Source organism: Cricetulus griseus, assembly GCF_003668045.3.
Source record: "Cricetulus griseus strain 17A/GY chromosome 1 unlocalized genomic scaffold, alternate assembly CriGri-PICRH-1.0 chr1_0, whole genome shotgun sequence".
Lineage (NCBI taxonomy): Eukaryota > Metazoa > Chordata > Mammalia > Rodentia > Cricetidae > Cricetulus > Cricetulus griseus.
The window spans coordinates 248669274-248694083 of record NW_023276806.1 but is presented as its reverse complement, the minus strand read 5'-3'; the positions used below and the strand labels follow the sequence as shown (position 1 = coordinate 248694083).

Genomic DNA, 24810 nt, shown 5'->3' with positions numbered 1-24810 from the left:
CAGTGCTCCTAACTGCTGAGCTGTCTCTGCAGCCCTGAAACCCTAATTTCTGGGGTCTCCAGGATATGACAGGAAGCCTGAGCCCTAACACCTTCCACCCCAACTCTATAGTCTATCAGCCTGAGACCTGGAGATTCCCATTGGTCCCTTTGCTGCTAGGCAGGCCCACACCCAGCGTCAGTTTCCCCAGCTCTGGTAAACCAGGCTGGCCACAAACTCAGAGATCCGCCTGCCTCTGCCTCCAGAGGGCTGGGACTAAAGGCGAGCGCCACCAACGCCTGGCTGGCAATTTACTATAAACATTCTTTTCTGTTTGGTGTTCGATGAATCTATGCCACTCGTGCTCAACAAGTGCTATGACTCTGAGTCACACCTTGGTCACTATTCATTCATTTATTGAGTCTCACTGTGTAGGCCTGGAGGGCCTGGAACTCACTGTGCCTCAAACTAGTACAATCTGCCCTCCACTGCATCCCCAATGCTGGGGCTAAACGGCCTCGGTACTTCATTTTACTTTAAGAAAAAGTTTCATGTACTCCAGGCTGACCTCAAACTTGATAAGTCCCCAAGGCTGGTCCTTGAACTCCTGACCCTCCTGAGCAGTCTCCTGGGCACAGCACCCTGCTTCTAAAACACCACTTGAATATCTATCTACCAGTCAGCAAACCCCAGGCCCAGTGGCGCCCCCTCCTGGTAAGGGCTGGGCGAACACAGCCTCCCCCACCTCCGCCCCACCCCGCAGCTCCTCGCCAGACCTCCGAGGACTCGTATAGCAGACCTGTGGCGATGGTGGGTGTCTCGTTGTACAGACAGTAGGCACCTAATGTGGGGATCATTTTCTCCTGCCCTCAGTGCCCACCCTGCTGCCATGCTGGAACTGGTACCCTCAGGCTGCAGTGTCCTTTCTGCTCCCGGAAACAGGTGTTTTTCCTGGCTGTGGCTGGGACTGAGTGATAGCAGCCAAGGGCCCCTTGGATAGAGGAAGGCTTGGGACAGGAAGAGGGCTGCGGGGATGGGCTTCCTTCCCGGCTGCGGCTGCGGAGGGTCAGCCCGTGCCCTGTGCCGCGGGCCGGGGCTGTTCCACCCCCAGCTATGGAAACAAAAAAGGAGGACGGGGGTGGGGTGGGGCCCTGTCGCTCCACTCAGGGGTGCTGCACTCCGGAGGATCGGTTCAGGGCCAGCCTGGGCTACATGAGCCCCTGTCTCTGTGATACGTCCTTCTGGGGTGCGCATGTGCGTGCAAAGCCGCAGGCCCGGCTCTGACCATGGAGAGGAGGCTTCAAGGCTCCCCAGGCCTCCGGGCCACGTGGGCCTGGCACTCACTCTGCTTGGGCCGAGCAACGCCCGCCCTCAGCTCCTGAGTTGGAGCAGGTCCCACCTCACCCGCACACCACACACACCACACACACACACTCACCACACCACACACACCACACCATACGCACACACCACACACACTCATATACCATACACACACTTATACACCACACATACACAAAACACACACACCATACACGCACACCTACACACACGCACCCTTACACAGACACACGCACACACAGAGATACACATCCACACACACACACGCGCGCACACACACCACACACACACACTTCTCTTCCCCCCACTTCTTCCTTCCCCTCCACTCCATTTTCCTCCTCCTCCTTCTGTCATAGAAACCAACTTCAAGCCGGGCGTTGGTGGCACACACCTTTAATCCCAGCACTCGGGAGGCAGAGGCGGGCGGATCTCTGTGAGTTCGAGGCCAGCCTGGTCTACACAGGCTCCAAAGCTACACAGAAAAATTCTGACTCGAAAAAGCAAATCAATCAAACAAACAAAAACAACTCAGGCATGCCATACACTGTCGGCCCTGAGTGACTGTGATGCAGGCAGCCTGGGCTGCAAACTGAGATTTTCACAAATACCAGCCATGGGTGTCCAGAGGTAAAGGTGCTTGCTGCCAAGCCTGACACCCTGAGAACCCCGAGTTCTCAAACCCACACGGTGGGAAGGGAGAACTGAAGTGACCCCGTGCCCATCGTCCTCTGCCCTTCACAGACCCTGTGTCTGTCAACAGTGAACACTCCACCCTCAAATCCAACACATATTTTAAAATCTTAACAAAAACAAAAAAACAATGAAAACCAACCACAACCACCAATGGTCAGGGTCGTGCTCTGGGGTATGGGGACACTCAGTGGGGGACTTAGGGTGGCCTTCTAGTCTTGCTTGGACCACAGGCAAATAGCTTGGCCACCTTTTTGAGGCCCTGGAAAGCCTCGGAAAGATCTGGAGCAGAACTGGGAGAGGGGTCTTCTTGGAGGGGATGCTCTGGGGAAGCCCCTGCTGGCTGCGGGTCACCAGCCCTGCTTGGCGGCAGCGAGGAGCTGGGCTGGCGTCCCTCTGTCCCTCTGCAGGCTGCAGCAGGAGGGAGGCTGCGCGGCTGAGTCACCAGGCTGCCTGAGGAACATTCGGCGCCCAGAGGTCCCACGTGGGCTGTCATGCAAAGGAACGCGGCCCCCGGAGCCCCTCCAAGCCGCCTTCCCCACTCTCTGTTCCCACAGCTGCTCTGCAGAAGGATCGTGGGAGGTGGGGGGCAGGCGAGCGCCGAGACAGGGCCAGCAGCCCGGGTTTCCAGCAAGGTGTAGCCTCTGTGTATCTCTGGGGGGACTCTGCCCAAGATGGGGAAACTGAGGCTCTGGGAAAGGCTGGGTCTGTTCTCATTCTCTGCATGCAGAGTTGGAATCCTGCCTCGCTTGCAATGTACCAGCCACGTCTCCCTCTTTCTCTGGCTCCAAAATCTCCCATGGCTCCCCGGGGACCCTCTACACAAACGCACACATCTCCACCTCCTCATGTCTCCCAAGGCCCTGCACATCTCCTGCAATTTCATATCAGGTTCTCTGGCCACCCCAGCTCCACATTGTTCTTCTAGTAAAACGTTCATCCCGACCTCAGGACCTTTGCACGTGCTGTGTCCCCTTCTGCTCCTATCTCTCAAGGTGACAATTTTAGAAATCATGGGTGGTCATGCAGAGAGCCACCTAGGAGACAGGATTTGAACCCAGGTCCATCTGAGACTCTCCCTTCTCCAAAGTGCCCTGCAAGGCAATGTCACAGTTTAGGTTTGTTTTAATTTCTTTTCATTTATTTATTTTCTTGAGACAGGGTCTCTCTATGTAGCTCAGACTGGCCCTGAATTCGCAGCAATCCCCCTGCCTCAGCCTCAGGAGTGCTAGGATGAGGGACATGAACAAAAACACATTTGAAGTTCTCTTTCAGGTCCACTGCTCAGTGAAGCTGGTTGACCCCCAGACTCTGAGGTTGTCTTGCCTAGGTGCCAAAGACCCTTGGGTCACCTCCCCAGCCCCCGTCCCATTCCTGCTCTGATACATCCCCAGAGTCCCTCCCAGTGTGGCCGAAATTTCTCTGGCCCACTTTTTGCCCTACAAGGATGTATTTGCCAAAAATAACCCTGCAACCTACCTCCTGAAAATGGGCCGGCCCCACCCGACCACCTGGCACCAGGAGGCAATTAGCACACATGGTAAATGAGGGTAATTAGATCTGTGGGAACACACTGCCATCCAGCTCCCAGAACCATCTCCTCCAGCTCAGCAGGGCTGCCCTCTGCTCCCTCGGGCCCCTTGTGTGAACCATCTGAGCTCGGCTGCTGCCCCTCCCTTCCCCATGCCCCCACCCTGAGCTACCGGGCCACACTCAGACTGTGGCAATCAAGTTCTGACTGTTCTGGAGCTCTGTAGACCAGGCTAGACTCAAACTCACAGAAATCCACCTGCCTCTGCCTCCCGAGTGCCAAAATTAAAGGCGTGTGCCATTGCCTCCCAGATAAGAAATGTTTTAAATCTAAAAATTTAATTATGACCAGGCAGTAAGTGACTCACACCTTTAATTTCAGCACTCAGGAGGCAGAAACAGGCAGCTCTCCAAATTCATGGTCATTGTGATCTACAGAGCAAGTCTGGGGCGGGAGACCTGGAAAGAGATCTGTGCCTTGTTGGGCTTATTTTAGGTGCTGGGAAAAAGAGGGAACAGTAACCAGCCACACCTTAAATGGCTCTAGGGTCACCAAAACCTGTGCTGGAGGCTGAAAGGGAGCTCGGGAGAGAGGGACTGAACCCCCAGAGACAGTTTTGCTCCGGTTCAGCAGCTAGGTTAGAGAGAGCCTGACTGGAAGCCATTGCTCACATGCAGCCTCTCCGGTGCTCAGTGGTCTGACCTGCCATCTGCTGTCCCTCCCGTGCACAGGAGACTCATTCCTTCACTGTTGCTCAGCCACAGGGACAGGAGCCACACTCGGTCAAGCAAGGACATCTGAGATCCTGGAAAGAAAGTCCTTAGGGGCCCCTGCACCAATTACTATCACTCAGGGGACAGAAGGACTGCAGGTGCTGTCAGGGCCCTCCAGCCCCTAGTCTTGTCCAGGTGAAAAAGAAAGACTTGCTACATGGAAGAAGCCACACCATGGCTTGCTCCAGGCTAGCCCCATTCTAGCCCCAGCTGAGAGGCCAATACTGGGTTCAGATGAGGAACCCTTGTTTGTTTTCTGTTTATTTATTTATTTTTTTGAGACAGGGTCTCTTTGCAGGTCTGGAACTTTCTGTGTAGCCTAGGCCTTGAATGAGCAGAGATGCACCTGCTTCTGCCTCCTGAGTGTCCATCTCTGTTTTTGAGTAGTGTCTCATGTAGCCCAGGCTAGGTTTGAACTCACATTGTAGCTGAGGATGGCCTTGAACTTCTCCTATCTCCACCTTCCTTCTCAGAAGACAGGCACCTACCACACCTGGTTTCAGGAGAACTCTCAACTCTTGAATTCTTTCCTGTGCCCACAGATAGCACAAAGCCTGCCTGGGCCCTTATCCACTGTGCCCCACGCCCTCTGCTGAATAACCACGTCTGGGCTCTGCAGCCAGCCAGTGCCTGGGGGACCATGAAGGACTTCCAGCCTGCTGCCCTGAGCTCAGATACTTAAAAAAGAAATATCATTGGTAATAAGGAAAAAGTCACTGTGAACATAGCAGAAGGTATTTTCTTTGTTCCCAGTGTTCCCATTCTGTGGCTCCAGGCCTGAGAACGAAGCCAAACACTTTGCCTGTACATATGCCTCTCAAAGTCAGAGCAGCTAGAAGAGCCTGTTCTCCCCAGCTGGGAATGCACACTGTGTCAAGGGGCTTGGGGCTCAGGTAGGGGCCCCACACCTGCCTGTGGCTCAGAAATGAATGGAAATGTGTCCATTATATACTAAATATATCCTAGCACCAGTGGCCGGTGGGCCAGGGAGAGACTAGGAGCCCCATGTGCTCCTAGTTTGGTCTGTCAGAGGCTTTGGAAAGGAGGTACCACGCGGCCTGGAAAGGCAGGAAGCAACAGACACCCTTGCAGAGAGCATTCCTGGGAGGACTCATAGAGAGAAACTCACCGCCTGGCCAGAGAATGTGAATGCTGACAGCTAGCCACCTGCTTGATGCCTGCTGGAGGGAGCAGGGACACCTACCTGGACTTGAGACAGGAGGAATGTCTGACATGCTGAGTACTGGGGAATCCCAGGCATCTGGGCTCTGAGCTGACCACTCGTCCCCAGAGCACTGGAGCCCTTGCAGAACTTTCTAGAAAAGGGTAGAAGGGAATTTGCAAAGGGGACCTTCATGGGGCTGGGGACACACAGGCAGATAGGGATCCTTGGCTGGATGCTGTGGGCAGACAGGCACCCAGGGCTGAGTGGCACCGGAGACGATAGAGCTGGAGGGGCTTGCCATCCCCTGGGAAGGAGACACTAATGTCCCCAACACTTGGATCCTGAGACCCTGAAACAATTAATAACCCAGTTACTCCCAGCTTTTTTTTTTTTTTTTTTTTTTTTAAGTCAGGGTCTCACTTTGCAGCCCTGGATGACCTCGAGTCACTATACAGACCAGGTGAGCCCAGAACTCACAGAGCTCTCTGCCTGACTGTTCCTCTCAAGTGCTGGGGTTAGAGGTGTGTGCCACCATTACTAATCCGTGGTGCTGGGGTGGAGCCCAGGGCTCCGTGGAAGCTCGGCAAGAGCTCTCCACAGTGAGTTGCAGCCCCCCACCCACACACCTGTATTGGGGAGCAGGGTTCAAGCTGAGGGTCCAAGACATTTTATTTTATTTTTTTTCTGTTTTGGGGGACAAGGTCTCACTGTGTGACCCAGTCTGGTCTCAGCCCCGGGGTGCGGGAATGTCACAGTGAGACAACCCGTCCAGCTAGGTCTAGAACCTGCTACTAGACTCTGGCAATACCCATTGAGCACCTACTGTATGCAGCCCACGAGCAGCCACACGCTGTCCTCCTCAGCCTCATCTCGCAGCCCTACAGCGTCAGCGGCCAGACCCCAGTTAACCAAGAAGCCACCTGAAGGCTCCAGGGCCACCCCTGGTAAGAGGCAGGAAAGCAAGGGGTCACTGTCCACTCATTTCCTGTGTCTCTCGCTATCTCCGGGTCTCTGGCTCATCCAGGATGTCCGCTGCTGTCCACACACCCTGCCCCGATACACCCACCAACACCCACCCTGTCTTCGCAGCCTCCAGCCCATCACCCTGGGCTCTGACCCACGGCCCCTCCGGACAGGCTCTCCTGTGCCCCTACCCTCCACGCCCTTCTCCAGCCCGCCGCCCTCACCCCTGCCACCTTCCACCTCTTCCCTGTCTCCAAGAAGCTCCGCCTTCTTTTCCGGCCCCTGCCTCTAATCCCTTCTGCTCCAACCCCCTGATCCCATGGGCCCCTCCCTCCCGGCCCTCCAAAGGCCAGCCTTCCCTGCGCCTTCTCTACCCTGTCCCCCTCAGCCCTCCTCGCCCTGCGGTCCCCTCACCCTGCCTTCCAGTCCCCACTCCTTCCCAGGCCCCGCCCTCCGTCCCCTGCCCACCTCACCCCCGCTTCTTCCTTTTGCTCCCTCCCTCTGCCCCCCCAGTCCCTCCTCCTGGCCTCCTGGTGCCCTCCTCCCCTTCTTCTGCCCCTCACCCCATCCCTTTCCCCCCGCTTCGCCCTTGCTGGTTGCCCTCCCTGCTCCCTTCTGGGCTCTCCTCCTCCTCCCCGCCCTCGGACGCTGGCCGGCAGGGGGCGCTGTGCAGAGGCGGGGCGGCGCGGGGACTGGCCGCGATGGGACCGGAGGCGGCGCAGACAAAGGCGCGGGTAGCGAGGGGCGCGCGGAGGGAGCGGGCCGAAGGCGGCGGCGAGGGGTGAGCCGGACCGACAGGGGCCCAGCTCCTGAGGCGCGATCGGGGCGCGGGGGGCGCAGAGGGCTCGGGAGCGCAGACGGTTTCCAAAGTTGCGGGCTGTGCGGCGGGGCCGGGGCCGGGGCGCTGAGGGGTGCGGGCTGAAGGGCCGGGGTCCTGGGGCGCGGGGCGCAGTGCACCGGGTCCCCCAGCCCCGGCTCCAGGTGTGGGAGGCGCCGAGTCGCGAGCTCTGCCGCTTGGAAAGTTGCGGGTCGGCGGCTCCGGGAGGGGGGCGCAGGGCTGCCCGGCGCGGGGCTTGCGGCAGGAGCCCCACGGCGCGCGGGCGTGATCCCCTGCCCCGCGCCGCCGCTGCGAGGCGCGTGACTTCTTGGTGAGTAACTTTTCCCGACCTCAGCAAGTCCCGGCAGGAGCGGCCCGACCGGAAGGGCCTGGGTTCGGGGACCCCGTCTCCCCAGTCTCCGCCAGTCCTAGTACTTATCCCACTCGAGTTCAGCCGCCCCTCCCCCGCATGGGGGGCTCCGGTTTCAGACCCCGTGACCGCACCACAGCAGCCGCTGCCCGCGGCAGCATGGGGCAGCCCTGGCCTCCGGAGCCTGGCCCTGCATCCGCAGGACCCTCCCAGTCTTCTCGAGTGCAGATTCGGGGGTTCAGGAGGGTATCCAAAACTCAGGGAAGCCCCCTTCTCTCAGTCTGGTTCTCTGCTCCCATCGTGGGGACTGGGACGAGTCGCTTGCCTTCTGTCTCATCCTCCACAGTGCTGGTAGGATGACATTTGCCACCAAGACAAACTTTCATTTTACCGTTTAAATAGGCTAGGGCTCCCTGGCCTCGACTTGGACTCCAAGGTGTAGCCTTGCCCTCGGGGTGTATGCTAAGCCGCCCTTTGGTAGGAGCAGAGGGTCCTGAGTTCCCTGTCAGGCCCTGAAAGTACTCCACTTTTATTCTCAGAGATGGGGATCTGGCAGTGATGTCCAGGGGTGGCCTTGAACTCCGAGGCTGCATGCTCTAACTGCCGTGGCCTCCTGAGTAGATGGGACCCCTGGCTGCCACCACTGATTCAGCTGTGTCACACTTTTTGATGCTAGGCCCTCTGCGGGCTGTTGGATGGGAGGGGGAATAAAATGTCCTACTCACTTGATCTCGGTCTCATGCCCAGTTCCTGTGGGAAGAGACTTTCCCAGTGGCTGGTAACCTGGACAGTGAGTATGTGATTCAAGTGATTCAAGGCCAGCTTGGGCCGAGACTGGTGGTGGCTGTAGGAAATGCTCTGATTCCTTCCTTCCTGCTTTTGTGAAGGAAGTCACCTGGAGGACCTGCCCTGAACATCCCTGGGTCCTTGCTCACAAGCCCTTCTCTCCCCAGAGACCAAACAAGAGGCTCCTGTCACCTCTCCGAGTACCCCTTAGAGGCCACCCATCCCAGCCTGACCAATGTCCACAGCCAGGTGAGCACCCACCCACTCTGGTCAGGCCTAGCCCTCTGGGTGGCCAGCCCCCTACAGAACTTCTGTCATCCCTGTCCCGTCCCCGTCTCCCCCCCCCCCCCCCCACGCAGGGAACAGCCAATCTTCAGCACCCGGGCACACGTGTTCCAGATTGACCCCACTACCAAGCGGAACTGGATCCCCGCCGGCAAGCACGCACTTACTGTGTCCTATTTCTACGATGCAACCAGAAATGTGTACCGAATCATCTGCATCGGGGGTGCCAAGGTCTGAGCAGGGTCCTGGGGGCAGGTGCTGGCCCCATGACGTGCCGCCACAGGGCCAGGCTGCGCGACTTGTGCAATGGGAGCCTTTAGAGGGCTAGACCTCAGTGGGCTCTCACTGGGGGAATTCTAGGCAGGGGATCAGCCCATAGCTATGCCTCTGGGGGATTCTGGGTAGGGATCGTCTACTGAGACAGGTGCCTAGAATTATTTTTTAATCCACTATGTAGTCCAAGGTTGGCCTTAAACTTTAAATACTCCTCCCTCAGGCCGTGAGGCTGGCTGCTCATGGTGGTCTTTATCACTCCTGCTAACCTTGAATCTTGTTTTCCCCACCCCCAGGCCATCATCAACAGCACAGTCACCCCCAACATGACCTTCACCAAAACCTCGCAGAAGTTCGGGCAGTGGGCAGATAGTCGAGCCAACACTGTCTATGGCCTAGGCTTTGCCTCTGAACAGCAGCTGACCCAGGTGGGCGGGGACATGGGCGGTGATTGGCATCTGTGTTCCTTGGGGTAGGTTCACAGATAGCGAGACCCCTTGCGTGCCCTGGGTAGTGGTCATTTGCCACCTTGCTCCAACTTTGCACACTCCTTGTGCCTCTTAGGGGCATCAAATGGAACCCTGGACTGAGCACATCCTCCTGCTCCAGGGGCACCTCTCTCTCCAGCTTCTGTCCACTAGTTTTCAGATTTATTTTTGTTTGTGTTTGTGTATATTTGTGTATGCATGTGACATGAGTGTGCTGATGTCTGCAGAGGTAAGAGGGTGGCACTATGTCCCTGGAGCTTAAGCTACCGACTGAGGACCCGGAGATAGGTGCTGGGGACTGAACGCCCGGAGATAGGTGCTGGGGAGCACTTGTAATTGCTGGGCCATCTCTCCTTAATTTTTTCAATAAAAACGTATTACTTTTTAGTTGCTTTGGGTGTGAATGTGTGTGGGCACACCTGCACAAGGCAGAGCATTCTCAGGGATCAGTTCTCTTCTTGTCTACCATGTGGGTTCTGGGAATCATCATCAGGCCTGGGCAGCGAACACCTTTGCTTTCATCGAAACGTATTGGTTTTGGTTTTGTTTGTTTTGGTTTGGGGTATTTTGACACAGGAGAGCCAAGGCTGTCCTGAAAATCATTCTGGAACCAGGCTGGCCTTGAACTCATTGAGATCTGCCTACTTCTTCCTCACAAGTCCTGGGATTAAAGGTGTGCATCTACACTACCAGGTCATTGAGCCATATTGCAACCCCTAAATTTTTTTTTTTTTTTTTTGAGATAGGATTTCTCTGTGTATTCCTACCTTTTCTGGAACTCTCTCTGTAGGCCAGGCTGCCCTTGAACTCAGAGATCTGTCTGCCTCCCAGTGCTGGCACTAAAAGCATGAGCCACCACGCCCAGCTTTTGATTTTCTGTTTGTTTAATATTTTTATTTTATGTGTATACGTGGTTTGCTTGTATGTATCTTATGTGTATAAGTGGTTTGCTTGTATGTATCTATGTGCATTGTATGTGCTGACACCATGCCTGCAGAGACCAGTGTAGGGCGCTGGGTCCCTGGGAACTCGAGTTCCAGATGGCTGTGAGTCACCGTGTGGGTGTTGGGGACAGAACCTGGGTTCCCTGCAAGAGCAACCAGTGCTCTTAACCCATGGGCCCTTGATCCAGATCCCACCCCCATCACTTTTTTGAGACTAAGTCTTTCATCTTTTGTTGCAGGGGAGGTGGGGGGAGTTTGAGACAGGGTTTCTCTGTGTAGCTTTGTAGACCAGGCTGGCCTCGAACTCAAAGAGATTCACCTGTCCGCCCCCCCCCCACACACACACACACTCCAGAGTGCTGAAATTAAAGGTGTGAGCCACCAATGTCCGACTTTTGAATGATTTTCTTCCTTTATTTTTCTATTTCATTGGTAGTGGGGGGGGGTCGCCTCACTATATGTATGTAGCCCTAGCTGATCTGGAACTTGCTTTATAGACAAAGCTGGTCTCAAATTTACATTATAGCTAAGGCTAATCTTGAATTCCTAACCTTAGGCAGCAGGAGTGCATCTCAGGGTGAGAGAGGCCTCAGGTTAAGAGCATTGGCTGTTGGGCTGGAGAGATGGCTCAGGGGTTAAGAACACTGCCTGCTCTTCCAAAGATCCTGAGTTCAATTCCCAGCAACCACATGGTGGCTCACAACCATCTGTAATGAGATTTGGTGCCGAACACTGTACATATAATAAATAAATAAATAAATAAATAAATAAATAAATAAATCTAAACAAGAAATTCCCTAAAAAAAAAAAAAGCACTGGCTGCTCTTGCACAGGACTGAGTTAGTTCAGCACCCACGTGGGCTCACAACCTTCTGTAACTCCAAGAGGGGGATTTGAGGCCTCTAGTTTCTGAGGGCACTTACATGTATGTACATACAATTAAAAGCAATAAAAATAAATTTTAAAAAGTTTTCTTTTAAAAGTTTTTATTACCTTTGTTTATTATTTCTGTGTTGTGTGTGGGTGCAGGTATGTTATGGAAGTCAAAGGGCTGTCTGTGGGGTCAGTCCCCTCCTGCCATGCAGGTCCCATGGACTGGACTTAGGTCACCAGGCTTGACATCAAGTTTACTGAACCAGGTCACTAGCCTCACATTATTTTTTAAAATTAATTAATTTTCTTTTCTCTTTGAGACAGGGTTTCTCTGTGTAGCTTTGGAGGCTGTCCTGGAACTAGCTCTTGTAGACCAGGCTGGCCTCAAACTCACAGAGACCCACCTGTCTCTGCCTCCTGAGTGCTGGCGTTAAAGGCCAGCACCACCACTGCCAGGCCACAAATTATTTCTGATAGATGAAAATTAATGCCAGGCGTTGGTGGCTCACGCCTTTAACCCCAGCACTCGGGAGGTCAGGCAGATCTCTGTGAGTTCGAGACCAGCCTGGTCTACAAGAGCAAGTTCCAGGACAGCCTCCAAAGCCACAGAGAAACCATGTCTCGAAAAACAAAACAAAAAGAAACAAAGAAAATTAATTTAATTTTATGTGCATTGGTATTTTGTCTGCATTCATGTCTGTGTGAGGGTGTTGGGTCCCGTACAACTGGAGTTACAGTTGGGAGCCACCATGTGGGTGCTAGGAATGAACCCAGGTTCTCTGGAAGAGCAGCCAGTGTTCTTACCTGCTGAGCCATCTCTCCAGCCCCTGTGAAAACTATTTCAAAATGAAAAGAAAATGCATCATTACAACCACAGAACCAGCACTAGATGTCAGACCTCTCTTTAGGAGAAGGTATGCAGGAGGCCACACTCTCACTGCCTGGGGACGCCCTTCCCTGCGTCATGAGATACTGGCAAGTGTGACAGGCAGATGGGCACTCCAAGCCAGCCTGACAGGAACAAGGAGTCCCTTTCTGCGTGGCTCAGAACCTTAATGTCACCTCTGGCACACACCACACACACACCCTTGACACCCAAGATGGTCACAGGGTTGACCTTTTCCAGCCTCCCCTTCAAGGCTCCGGGGTGACAGGGCAGGTGGGGGATAGGGGTGGTGTGACAGGTGGTAGGGGATGCTTTCTGACTGTCCCATGTCTCACTCCCCAGTTTGCTGAGAAGTTTCAGGAGGTGAAGGAAGCTGCCAGGCTGGCTCGGGAGAAATCTCAAGATGGTGGAGAATTCACTAGTCCTGCCCTAGCCCTTGTGTCCCACCAGGTAAGTATTCCTGTACTCCATGTCTGCTGGGCCCCATGCCTACCACTCACGAGACAGCTGGATATGCTTCTGATGTCAGGGTGTCTAAGGCTGGCTGATGGCATTACTGCGCTTATGTGTGTGTGTGCACACATCTGAGGACAATTTGTGGGAGTCAGCTCTCTCCTTTCAGCATGGCATCAGGCTTGGTGACCTACTGAGCCATCTCTCCAGCCCATGCCTCAGTTTTATGTGGGTTGTTTGAAGTCTCTGTGCCCAGGGGAAAACTTTCAAGTGTTCAGAGTCCTGTTTCCGTAGGTTGTTCGGGTCTTGAGGGTTTAGTGAAAACCAAGTCGTGTGTGTGTGTGTGTGTGTGTGGGGGGGGGGTTCCTCTATCCAGGGGTCTGGGGAGCTATGGAGGGTGAGGAGGGGAGACACACACTAGGCTTCACAGGTCAGTTAAGACTCCCTGATCTCAATCAATACCCCAGTGACCCCAGTCCTAAACTCAATTAGCCTTAGCTCCTACTGCGTCTTGACTAAGGCAAGTGCTCACCTTGACCCAGTCCTGGCTCCCATACACAGGTTCCCCCAAGCCCCTTGGTCAGCACCAATGGTCCGGGAGAGGAGAAGCTGTTCCGCAGCCAGAGTGCTGATGCCCCTGGACCTACCGAGCGGGAGCGGTTGAAGAAGATGCTGTCAGAAGGGTGAGGGGTAGGGCAGGTGCTGCTTGATGGGCACAGCAGAAGCCTGAGGGGTGTATTGTGACTAGGACTGAGCTTTAGGGTGGTGGGAGTAGTGTTTCTGGGTGCAGGGCCTTGGCTGGCACCTTATAAGGGATTGTGCCAAGGAATCCCCAGGACGGGTCTTTAGGATGCAGAGGACGTGGTGTTGCTGGGGTCAGGGGTGTGACTAAGGGGTGTAGGATGGGGCTTTGGAAGGCCGTGGTCATTTTGGAGCAAGTCTTGTGTGGGTGTGGACTGCAGCAGCAGCAGCTGGCAGGGTGTGGGGTAGGAACCTGGGCTGCAGACTTGGGAAAGGAGGAGGCAATTGGTTTCTGCCTCATCTGGAGAGGAGGCTGCTCCTCCAGCATCACTGGCACCCATTCCATGGCTCTCACGTGCAATCTGGGAGGGGCAGGGATAGGTTCCCAAAATTTCTGGAGGTAGGGTCTCCCTGTGTAGCCCACTCTGGCCTGGAACTCATTATGTAGCCTAGACTGGCATCGAACTTAAGGGTACCCTCCTGTCTCAGCTCCACATGCATGGTCCCCACTCCCTAGCTTAGTGTTGTTTTGACCCTAATCCTAGCCCAGGAGGCTCTCCACCAGATGCCACCTGCGCTGACCATGCACGCCCCCAGCCCGGTGTCTTCCCCACAGCTCCGTGGGCGAGGTCCAGTGGGAGGCTGAGTTCTTTGCGCTGCAGGACAGCAACCAGAGGCTGGCAGGGGCCCTTCGCGAGGCCAACGCGGCTGCCTCACAATGGAGGCAGCAGCTAGAGGCCCAACGGGCAGAGGCCGAACGCCTGCAGCAGCGGGTGAGGATCCCCCACCCCCTCACATCCCTTCTGCCCTGTCAGTCTCCAGAGTTATCATTTCTTGCTGTAAGATGACTCGAGACCCTAAGAGCCTCCCATGGGTCATCAGGCCCTCCATGTCACAGAGGGTGACATGCCTGAACTGCCTGTGTATGTACAGGTGGCAGAGCTGGAGGCCCAGGCTGCTGCAGAGCCAGTCCTGGTGGGTGAGAAGGAGGCAGCCAGCCAGTCTGTGGAGCAACTGGAGGCTAGGGTGCAGACCAAGGACCAGGTAAGCCAGGGGCAAGCTCTGGGGTCTTGCCCTCATCCATGTGTCTTAGGGAATCCAGGGCCTTTCTGAGCAGACCTGTGACCTTTTTTCTCTAGGAGATCCAGACTTTGAAGAATCAGAGCTCAGGGACAAGAGAAGCGCCTGACACCACTGAGCGGGAGGAGACACAGCAGAAGGTTCAGGTTGGCTGTGGCCCCTGAGGTAGAATGGGAGTAACTACCCAAAGCTGTGAACCCTTAAAGAGACCAGCCTCAATCCTACTCTCACCACACTTGGGCAGTCTGAGACCCAGGGGAGTTTTCAGAGAAAGTACTTGGAGCGTCCGGTGGAGATTCCTGGGGAGAAATGACCCTGTTGTCCTTGGGGGTGAGTGCAGCTTGTCCAATTGTTGAGGACAGGACCCCAGAATTGGTGGCCTACCTGGGGGACAATATTGTATTTCCAGTGAGGAGGTTGTTTGCAGAGTGTGCACATACAGGTGCTCCCCTGTGGATTTGTGTGCATGCTCATGAGGCGGCCAGAGGCTGGAGCCCAGTGGCTTCAATTTTGCCCCACCTCATCCTTTGAGACAATCATCTCACTGAGCATGGAGCTCAGATTGTCCAGGCTGGGTGCTGAGGGTCTGTTCTCCCACCCTTGGGGTTACAGCAGCTGGCTGCACCTGGAGCCCAGGATTTCACATGGAGGAGGGACTGGAATTCAGCACTTTATTATTTCTTTAATTATAAACTACTCATTTTGTTAAAAATGTTTCTATGTCTTTGGTATTTTTCCTGAGGTCATGAGGTCAGTTCTCTGCTTCCACCACGTGGGTACCGGGGATGAAACCTTCATCTTGGGTCTTTTTGTCTTTGATACTGTGTTTCTCTCAGAGATCCACCTGGGATTAAAGGTGTGCCCCACCATGTTCCGCCCAGGTGTATCTGGTTTTAAGATTTAGTTCTATGTATGGGTTTGTATACTCTGAAGATTCCCTTAGAGGCCAGAGAGTTATGTGTGGTTCAGTGGCTTCCCATGCGTGCTAGGAAGGTCCCCAGAAGTTCATACTCTGAAACACTGAACCAAACAGCCCTTCATGTTGCTTTTAGACACAGGGTGTTGTTACTGAGCTGGGCTGGGTAAGGCTTAGGCCAGCCAGTCTCCCGAGTGCTGGGATCACAAGTGCTTGCCAACCACTCTGCTCAGCTTTCTATGTGGCTGTTGGTCACCTCACACTTTTCAGACTTTACTGTTGTCATCTTCCAGCCTGTGGGGGCCACACAGCAGGGCAGGCAACCAGAAGCTCCACAGGTTATCTCACCCCGCATCCCTTTTTCCCCCTGTAGGATCTGGAGACTCGGAATGCGGAGTTGGAGCAGCAGCTGCGAACCATGGAATGCAGCCTGGAGGAGGCGCGGGCCGAGCGGGAGCGTGCACGGGTGGAAGTGGGCAGGGCCGCGCAGCTGCTGGATGTGCGGCTGTTCGAGCTGAGTGAGTTGCGTGAGGGCCTGGCACGCCTGGCAGAGGCCGCACCATAGTTGGCCCAGGTGGGTCTGTGGCATCCCAGGTGCCCTGGCTGGGGACCACCTCTGCCTCTGAGCTTTGCACTGTGTAGAGTTTTCTAGAATCCATGGGTGGCGCTGATACCCAGATTACACTTCTACGTGGCTGTACAAGCACATGATATTGCTGGCACCTGTTGCTGGCCGCTGCTGCCCTGCACCCCAGGGATGTGAGGAAGGGCCACAGCAGTCATCCCCACAGGGCAACAGAGAGAGGCTCTGATAACCAGAGACCCGCAGCCCTGCACCCATCCCGCCCCATTCTCAAGTCGGACTGACATGTTCAGAGTGTTTACTAAGATCCTCTGCAGCCCACCCAGGGGACTAGCAGCAACAGGTTCACACTCAGGTCTGCGCCTCGGCCTGGGTCTGTGCTGGAGGCCGAGGTCTGGGAGGACGAGCCCCCTGGCCCGCACTCCCCAGTTTCTGTCGACGAAGGGTCTGCCCCACCTTCTCCTTGAAGCGCTTGTTCTGTTGCTTGATCTTGGCCAGCTCCGCCTTGCGCTTGGCCTCCAGGTCGGGGTCCTGAGGAAGGAAGCCTGGCTGAGATGGGAGCCTGAGGCTTCCCAGGGAAAGGCTCCATCCCCAAGCCCAGGCCACCCTACTGGCCACATCCCCATGCCTGGCCCCCTCCCTGCCCTCTGTCCATACCTTCCCCTCCAGGATCAGCTGCTTCCGCTTGTTGATCTCCTTCTTTTCATCAAAATGGGAAGCCTCCAGTTTCTAGCCGGGAAGGCACGGGTCAGGGCAGGTCTGCAGGGAGCCCTGCTTCACAACCCGCCCTGTGCACACCCCAGTGGCCACACTCACGATCTCGCACTCTCTGCGAACCACGTTGACCTGCGTGAGGATGTTCAGGACCTCGGCCTCCTCCACCACCAGTTCCTCCAGCTGTTTCTCTGCGGGGCAGGGTGGGAGAGCAAGACCAGCAGCACTGAGTTGAGCTGTGAGTGCGACTGGCTCTCTGCACCCCCAGTTCTGGATGTCTGGTCCCCATATTTGGACCAATAACATTTAAAAGAAGCAAAATTGTGCCAAACTTGGTGGCACATGCCTGTCACAGCATTGTGGGAGAGGAGGCAGGGGGTTCACTGTGAGTCCCAGGCCAGCTCCCTAGAGCAAGGATTTGTCTCAAATAAATGAATGAATAAATGGAATGAACTGAGATGCAGGTGCCTGTGATCCCAGGACTTCTAGGCCACTGCAGCCTAAACCCAGAGAGCTCAGGGAAGTGTGCTGCAGGGTTCAGATGGTTGTCTCAGTGGCTGTTAAGATGTGGAGAGGGCTCAAGTCCTGGCCCACCTCCCTCCCACAGACGCACCTTCAGCAGGCATTGTTGTAGTGTTGGCTGGGTACCATTAACAGAGCACTCTGCACTGTGTAAAGTTCTAAGGTGGCCCAGGCAGGGAGGCCACCCACAGACCCTACCCACTTACTGATCTGCTCCTCGACAGCATGCAAAAGGTGGATGTCATACTGTGTCACCAGTGTGATGGCCTGTCCCTGCCGCCCTGTGGGGACATACATGTTATAGGACTTGGGCCCCACCAAGGGGCTCATCCCAGCTGGTTGGCTCCAAGATTCTCAGAGGCTCAGAACAAGAACTTGGTAGGAAGGGACCAGTTCAGAGGACTAGGGCTCCACCCAGGGTAGGGTCTGTATGTGGGAGCTGCAGGGCAATGGGAGACAACTCTGCTAAGCTGGCCTCCTGTGAGGCTTTCCCTTTTTAGCTAGGCTGCCGGGAAGCCAGGCCTTAGGCCTGCTCTGCTGTCCCCTCTCCAGTGGTGACCAAGCTGATGCACACCTGACAGGCTGCTCAGAATTCCCTAAGGCCACAGGGTTACAGCATGGGGAAATAGCAAAGCAGATGTCTCCCTGGCCCCTGGGTCACACCCCAGTGAGATGCCAGGCTGGAGCACAGAGGGAAGGTTGGGACTGAGCCTCGAGGTCTGTCTCATGACAGACCTGAGCTCCCCAGTGTCTCTCGCCACAGCTAGAACCTCACATAGCCGGCCGGCTCTGCTCACCTGCACGGGCTGTTCGACCAACTCGGTGGATGTAGATCTTGGGGAGCCCGGGGGTGTTGTGGTTGATGACAACTTGCACAGTGGGGATGTCCAGGCCCCTGGAGGTATGAATCACTCAGCTGGGGAATCCAAGGGGGAGACCAAGGCTGACACTCAGCACTCCCCATGTGCAGCCCAGCTTCCTGTCCTCATGGGGTCCAGGCCACTGGAGGACAGGCAGGCTGCACTGGGCCTACTCACCTTGAGGCCACATCAGTGGCAATAAGAATCCGGTACACACTGGACTTGAACTTGGCCAGGGCTGCAAAGCGCTCTTTCTGTGCCACAGGTGGGGGAGAGGTTTGTGAGCAGATGGAGGGTGCTAGGACAGGCAGAGACCAGGGAGGAGGTAGTCCCAAAGCCAAATGGGACAACAGAGTGACACGGGGAGAGGGTGGGACATCACTTAGCTGTGATATCTTTTTTTTTTTTTAAATAAAGACAGGGCTGAACTGGGCAGTGGTGGTGCATTCCCAGGACTCGGGAAGCAGAGGTAGGCAGCCTGGTTTACAAAGCTACACAGAGAAACCCTGTCTCGAAAAATCAAAGACAGGGTCACACCGGGTGTGGTGGTGCACACCTTTAATTCCAGCATTTAGGAGGCAGAGCCAGGAGGATCTCTGAGACCAGCCTGGTCTAAATGGAGAGTCCCAAGACAGACAGGTACTACATAGAGAGACCCTGTCTCAGAAACAAAAACCAAAAACAAAACACAGGGTCTCCATTAGCCTAAGATGGCTTTGATTTTCTGATTTCCTGCTCCTCCCCACCTCCAGAGTGCTGGGAGTCCAGGTATACATGTAACAGGCATATAAACCCAGGGTCTCACACATGCTAGACAGCACTCTTCCAACTGAACCCCATGCCCAGCCTCTGGTGACCTGCAAGACTGGAGAGGCTGTGCCGTGCCCATCACCTGCTTCATCATGGAGTGCAGTGCCACCGTGGGGAAGCTCAACTTCCGCAGCATCATACAAAGGACTTGACAGGTCCTGGTGGGAAAGGGATGGTTGTGGTGTCCCTGTCCCAACCCACTGAGACATCACACAGGTGGCCTAGGGGTCGGAGAAACACTAGGTCTGCTGCCTGCCTGCCGTGCTCTCAAAGCTGGAACCAACAAGGACCAGCCCCAACCGTGGCGCTGACTCCCAGAATAGTGCTCTCAGGCTGGTCCCTGCTGAGCTTGACGGCCACTCAGCCCCACTCCACAAAAAGACACAGAAGCCCATCTCTGCCCTTCTGACTCAAGCTGACAAAGCCAACAGCTATTTTGAGATTTTTGTTTTGTTTGAGTCAAGGGCTCACTGTGTAGCTCAGGCTGGCCTGGAACTCACAGATCTGCATGCCTCCTGGGTGTTAGAATAACACACCAGCACTAGCAGGCCAGGCCTGGTCTAGCTTCACCTTCACATGAGGGGAGCTTCTCACTCACTTGCAGGTGTTGGTGAAGATGATGATGGAGCAGTCCTCCAGCTGGTTTTGGAAGGTCTGGACCAAGTGCACCAGGTAGGCATCCTTCACCTTCTCCGGCACCAGCAGGTAGCGCTGGTCAAGCTGCTCCACTGTCCGAACCCTGGAGGTGGAAGGTCGGAGAAACACAGCCTAAGTTACCCCTTCTGTCTGACTCTCTGGTCTGACCCTCACCACAGCTTTAGGACTCACGGGGCCTGAGCCTCCCAGAAGAAGGGCTGGTTGGTGGCCAGGCCCTGCAGCTCTTTGAGTGTGTCGGTCAGCGTGGCACTGAACAGCAGCGTCTGCCTGCGCACTGGAATGGCTGCCAGGATGGTCTCCAGGTCTGCAGTGAAATCGGTGCAACCTTGCTCCAGCAATCGGTCGGCCTCATCCATCACCTGGATCAGAGGGGTGGGAGACAGGGCTGGACCAGTGCAAGAGCTGCCCTAAGCCCAGCACACCTGCTTTTCAAGGACTGTGTGCAATGTGCTCCAGAGCACTGTCCCAGCGTTAGGCCATGTCACTACTCTGCAGGCCCTCTTGTCTCTACTGAGCTTTGTGTTTGTTTGAGGCAGGATCTCCATGTGTAGCTCTGGCTGTCCTGGAACTTACTATGTAGACCTGGCTGGCCTCTAACTCATAGAGACCCTTCTGCCACCACCTCCCGAGTATTGGGATACAATAGGTAAGTGCCAACATGCCCAGGTGGCCCTTGTCTTTATTTCTAGCCCTTTGCCCAGTGATCTGTGAAACCAGTGTCAGGAATGAATGCCAGCAGAGCACAGTGGCCCACATTTAAACAGAGTTCCAGCATAGCTGGGGCTACAGAGAGAGACCCTCCTCAAACAAAAGCAGAGAGCAAGGGAAAGGAGAGAAGAAAGGATGGATACTGCATGTTTCACAGTGGTTTTCGGCTCCAGGACCGAGGGGGAGCATCACTGGCTTACCAGGAATCGGATCTTTTTCATGTTCAAAGTGTTGGAGCTGCGCAGGTGGTCAGCCAGGCGCCCAGGAGTGGCGATCACTACGTGTGGCTTCCGAGAGAGCTCCAGTGCCTGTGCCACCATGTCTGGAGTAGAGGGAGAGGTGAGGCTGGGTAGGTGGGACCAGCAGGGCCCCCATGACCCACCCCAGCCTCTCAGCCCCGATTACCCATGCCGCCAACGATAATGCAGTCCTTCAGGCCCAGGGGCTTTCCCAGCACCCGGAACTGCTCAGCAATCTGGTAGGCCAGCTCCCTGTGGATGAAAAGGACCAGCTGGGTCAGTGTGTTGTGGGATTTTATTCAGTTTATCCAATAACTTTTGGGACAGGAAACAAGTCATGCTTTGGGGCTTGCCTGCCTAAAAGTGGAAGGACAGGGTTGTGCACGCTCTTGCTCATGAGCTTTCTTGGGCAGTGGCTGTAGATCAGATTGCAGTCCCAGTGCTTTTGGGCAGAAGCCGAGGGCTCTCTACCTTTCTATTGTAAGTGTTCCCCAAATAAATATTTGATATTCTTTTATTTCGGGCTTTGTGAACTCCTTTATTCTGCCCACATCAGTGAGCACCTGTACCCACCTCCCATCCTTTCTCCTTCTGGTCTCCACCTCCATAATGTGGATGGCCTCCTCAAAATCAATTCTAGGGGGATTGGCAGCATGGCTCAGCAGGCAAGATACAAGCTAACATCCCAAGTCCCATCCCTAGGAACCACATGGTGGAGGATAAGAACTAATTCCTGCAGGTGGTCCTCTGACCTCCATATGAACACATGGCACGCACATACAAACATAAGTCAACATATAAGGGCAGACTGTTCTGCTCAAGCTTGAGGACCCGAGTTCAGATCAGCAGCATCCTTGTAAAAGCTCAGCATGCAGCCATACCTCTCACCTCAGTGTGGGTGAGGAAGAACAATGAGACACGAGGATGGCTGGGGCTTGCTGGGTTAATGAGCCCTAGTTTCAGTGAGAGAGGCCCTGTCTCAAAAAAAAAAAAAAAAGATGGGGTTGGGGACAAGGCTCAGTAGTTAAGGGCAATGGCTGTTCTTCCAGAGGCCCTGAGTTTAATTCCCAGCACTCATATGGTGGCTCACAACTGTCTATAGTGGGATTTGATGCCCTCTTCTAGTGTACAAAGCACAAAAACCAATAAATCTTTGGCTGGATATAGTGGCACACACCTTTAATCCCAGCACTTGTGAGGCAGAGGTGGGAGGGTCTCTTGTGAGTTCAGTGTCAGCCTGGTCTACACAGTGAGTTCTAAGACAGCCAGAGTTACATAGTAAGACCCTGTGGGGGTGGAGGTGGAAAGGAGTTCAAAAGATGATCCAATGGTTTGGAGCAAGTTACTGCTCTTGAAGAGGACTTGAGTTCCTAGTACTCTCATTAGGCAGCTTACAGCAGCATGTAATTCCAGGGGATCTGACACCCTCTGCTGACCACATGAATACTACACTCACATGCACATACCCACATAGAGACATAGCTATCATTAAAAAGAAATCTTTTTTTTTTTAAAGCAAATAAGAAAACAAAAAAAAAAAAAACAAAAAAAAAAAAGGCTGGGCAGTGGTGGCTCATGCCTTTAATCCCAGTACCTGGGAGGCAGCAACCAGCCTGGTCTACAGAGTGAGTTCCAGGACTGCCAAGGCTACACAGAGAAACCCTGTTTCAAAAAACAAAACAACAAAAAACAAAACCAAAAAAAGCAAATAAGGTAGAGGACAATTAAGGAACATACCTGAATTACTCTCTGGCCTCTAAACAGCCTACACACACATGCACCCACATACCCAAGCTAACCTTTGGTGTGACACTTGAGAGCCATATGCAAGGTGCTCTAATAATGCCACAGCGTCCTTTCTGTACCCTGGCCCTCTCAACCTCTGTCCACAAGAACCTACATATCTACAATATCTTTTAGTGGGCGTGTGTGCAGTGGTGCTTCTGTGGTTGGTCAGAGGCCAATCTACTCAGTCAGTTCTCTCCTTCCACCATGTGTGTGTCCCCGGGATTATACACAAACACCTTTCCCTACTAAGCAATCTTGCTGGCCCAAGAATATCTTTTTGTTTCCCTCACTGTGAGACTGCTGGTTAAAACACATCGCTATTTTAATGACACATATGTCTCTGTGTGGATGTATGCAGGTGGCCCTTCCCCAAGCACCGGGAACCTTCCACACCATGAGTGCTGCTTGATTCAGCATCCCTACAAGAAGGAGAGATTCTTACGCCATTTCACACAAATGTTGTGGGATATTTGTACACCATGTGAAGATATATTGCTGTGATTGGTGTAATAAAAAGCTGAACAGCCAACAGCTAAGCAGTAAGTATAGGCGGGATTTCTGGGGAGAGAAAGGAAGAGGAGGATCCAGGAGAAGCCAGGAGACACAGAGAGGAAACAGGAGGTGCGAGATGGAAGAGAGGTAATGCTGCGTGATAGAACATAAATGGTACAAATGGGTTAACGTAAGTTAAGAGCTGGAACAAGCCTAAGCTACAGGCTGAGCTTTCAGAATAAGCCTCTGTTATTATTTGGGAACTGGCTGGAGGGACAGAAAGACTCGTTACAAGGAAAGGGTAGCTCAAGGTCAGGGCACTTGAATTAAGAAAACATAGTCAGATCAGTGCTGTATGCTCACCTGGTGGGTGTCAGGACCAGGCAGAAGATGCCGTATGGGTCCTCAGACAGCTTCTGCAGGATGGGAAGTACAAAGGCAGCTGTCTTGCCACTTCCTGTCTTTGCACAGCCCAAACAATCCCGACCTGGGCAGATGGCAAAGCAGTTATCAACATGAAGCAAGGGCCACAATTGGTCCGTTGGGCATTCACTCATTGTAAGAAACAGACGGTTATGGTCTCTTTTCAATATGAGGTGTGCTTAGAATTCATCAAAAGCTGGGCTGGAGAGATGACTCAGGTTAAGAGCACTGTCTCCTCTCCCAGGGGTCCTGAGTTCAACTCCCAGCAACCACATGGTTGCTCCCAACCATCTGTATTGAGATCTGGTCCCCTCTTCTGGCCTGCAGGCATACATGCAGACAGAATTCATCAAAAGTGCAGATGAACAGGAGGTGGTGGGCCCCTCTTTCCCCTAGTTGGTGGCTGATTGCCTTAGAATTCTAAGAGATGGCCGGGCGCTGGTGGCACACGCCTTTAATCCCAGCACTCGGGAGGCAGAGGCAGGGGGATCTCTGTGAGTTCCAGGCCAGCCTGGTCTCCAGAGCGAGTGCCAGGATAGGCTCCAAAGCTACACAGAGAAACCAAGTCTCAAAGGGGAAAAAAAAAGAATTATAAGGGATGGAGAATTACAGGTGTCTACTGTGACTGAACCCATGGGCAAAAAAAGGGGGGCAGCCTCAAACTCCAAATTATTCGTCTGGCGGCTTGGGGGTCCTAAGCCAATGGAATGGGGAATCTGGGAAGGGGACAAGTTCTGCTGGTCTATGGAAGGCTTCAAAAATTTGGTAAAGATGAGCACACCAGGCATTTTTGACTTTTCCCTATGCTGGCACCCTTTCTGCGGAATGGAATATTAAAAACTGTTTCACTTTCATTAGTTTCTTGAATTTGTTACTGTCTAATTTCCAATAATTATTATGATTGCTTCTTTGAAACAAGGTTTCAAGTAGCCCAGGCTGGTCTTGAACTTGCTACATAGCTGAGGACTACCCGGAACTCTAGATCTTTCTGCTTCCACTGGCTCAGTATCGGGGAGACTGGTTCCAAGGCTCTCTCTGAAATGGCAAAAGTGAACAGGGACGAAGAGCATTGCCACGAACCCGGAGCCCTGAGTTTGACGGCTCCCGTTTCTTTTAGTAAGCCCGAAAGACCGCCGGTGGCCTGGGTTAATTCACCAAACTCCCCCTATGCTTGGGCACTACGGAAACTCCGGGAGTGCCACAGCCTATCTGACAGTGAGTCAGTCGCAGCCTAAACGTCAGTGCTGGGCGTCCCCGACACAACCAAGGCCGACCTGGCTGGTGGACAAAGAACGGCACGGGAGGAGAGGAGGGCACTCACCCTGCAGAATGGCTGGGATGCAACCGAGCTGCACCGGCGTGGGCTGCTTCAGCCCCAGCTGCCGACATTGTTCCACGAGCCACGATGAGAGCCCGAGCTCAGCGAACCCCGCCATGCCCGAGACCGGCGCCGAGAAGTGAAGCCTATTTCCGGCGCGCTGTTAGCGAACGTCACGCTCACGCCCCTCAGCCAATCCCAGCCTGAACCGCCTTACTGACGTTTTCTGCTTGAAGCCTTCTCGCTGGCTGACGGGATTTGAACTACAGTTCCCAGGAGTCTTTGCCTCACGCGGCTTCAGTTTCCATACCGCCGATTGGTTCGGTACAACTCTTCCCCACA

The 24810-nt window shown here is 54.2% G+C and overlaps 2 protein-coding genes across 4 annotated transcripts; one reads left to right on the top strand and one right to left on the bottom strand.

Moving 5' to 3' along the window:
• Positions 1-7084: 7084 nt before the first annotated feature.
• On the top strand, positions 7085-20964 carry Homer3 (homer scaffold protein 3). Of its 3 annotated transcripts, XR_004771585.1 has the most exons (11): positions 7085-7223; positions 8583-8664; positions 8775-8931; positions 9270-9401; positions 12507-12614; positions 13179-13300; positions 13975-14131; positions 14292-14402; positions 14498-14584; positions 15728-20146; positions 20382-20964. XR_004771585.1 is itself a non-coding variant. In XM_027394675.2 (10 exons), the coding sequence occupies exons 2-10, from the start codon at positions 8651-8653 to the stop codon at positions 15917-15919; spliced, it is 1080 nt and encodes a 359-aa protein (XP_027250476.1). In that variant the 5' UTR covers positions 7085-7223; positions 8583-8650; the 3' UTR covers positions 15920-20964. The 3 variants fall into 3 exon arrangements, 1 of the variants encoding a protein (XP_027250476.1); XR_003481043.2 differs by lacking the exon at positions 20382-20964 and having other exon boundaries at positions 14498-14768; positions 15728-15863; XM_027394675.2 differs by having other exon boundaries at positions 15728-20964.
• Ddx49 (DEAD-box helicase 49) lies at positions 15096-24628 on the bottom strand. The gene is made up of 13 exons (XM_027394674.2): positions 24472-24628; positions 23091-23214; positions 20614-20699; positions 20409-20530; positions 19672-19859; positions 19442-19582; positions 18926-19001; positions 18211-18287; positions 17971-18068; positions 17380-17454; positions 16754-16842; positions 16595-16666; positions 15096-16468 (listed from the first exon to the last, which is right to left on the bottom strand). The coding sequence occupies exons 1-13, from the start codon at positions 24584-24586 to the stop codon at positions 16289-16291; spliced, it is 1443 nt and encodes a 480-aa protein (XP_027250475.1). The 5' UTR covers positions 24587-24628; the 3' UTR covers positions 15096-16288.
• Between the last annotated feature and the right edge of the window lie 182 nt (positions 24629-24810).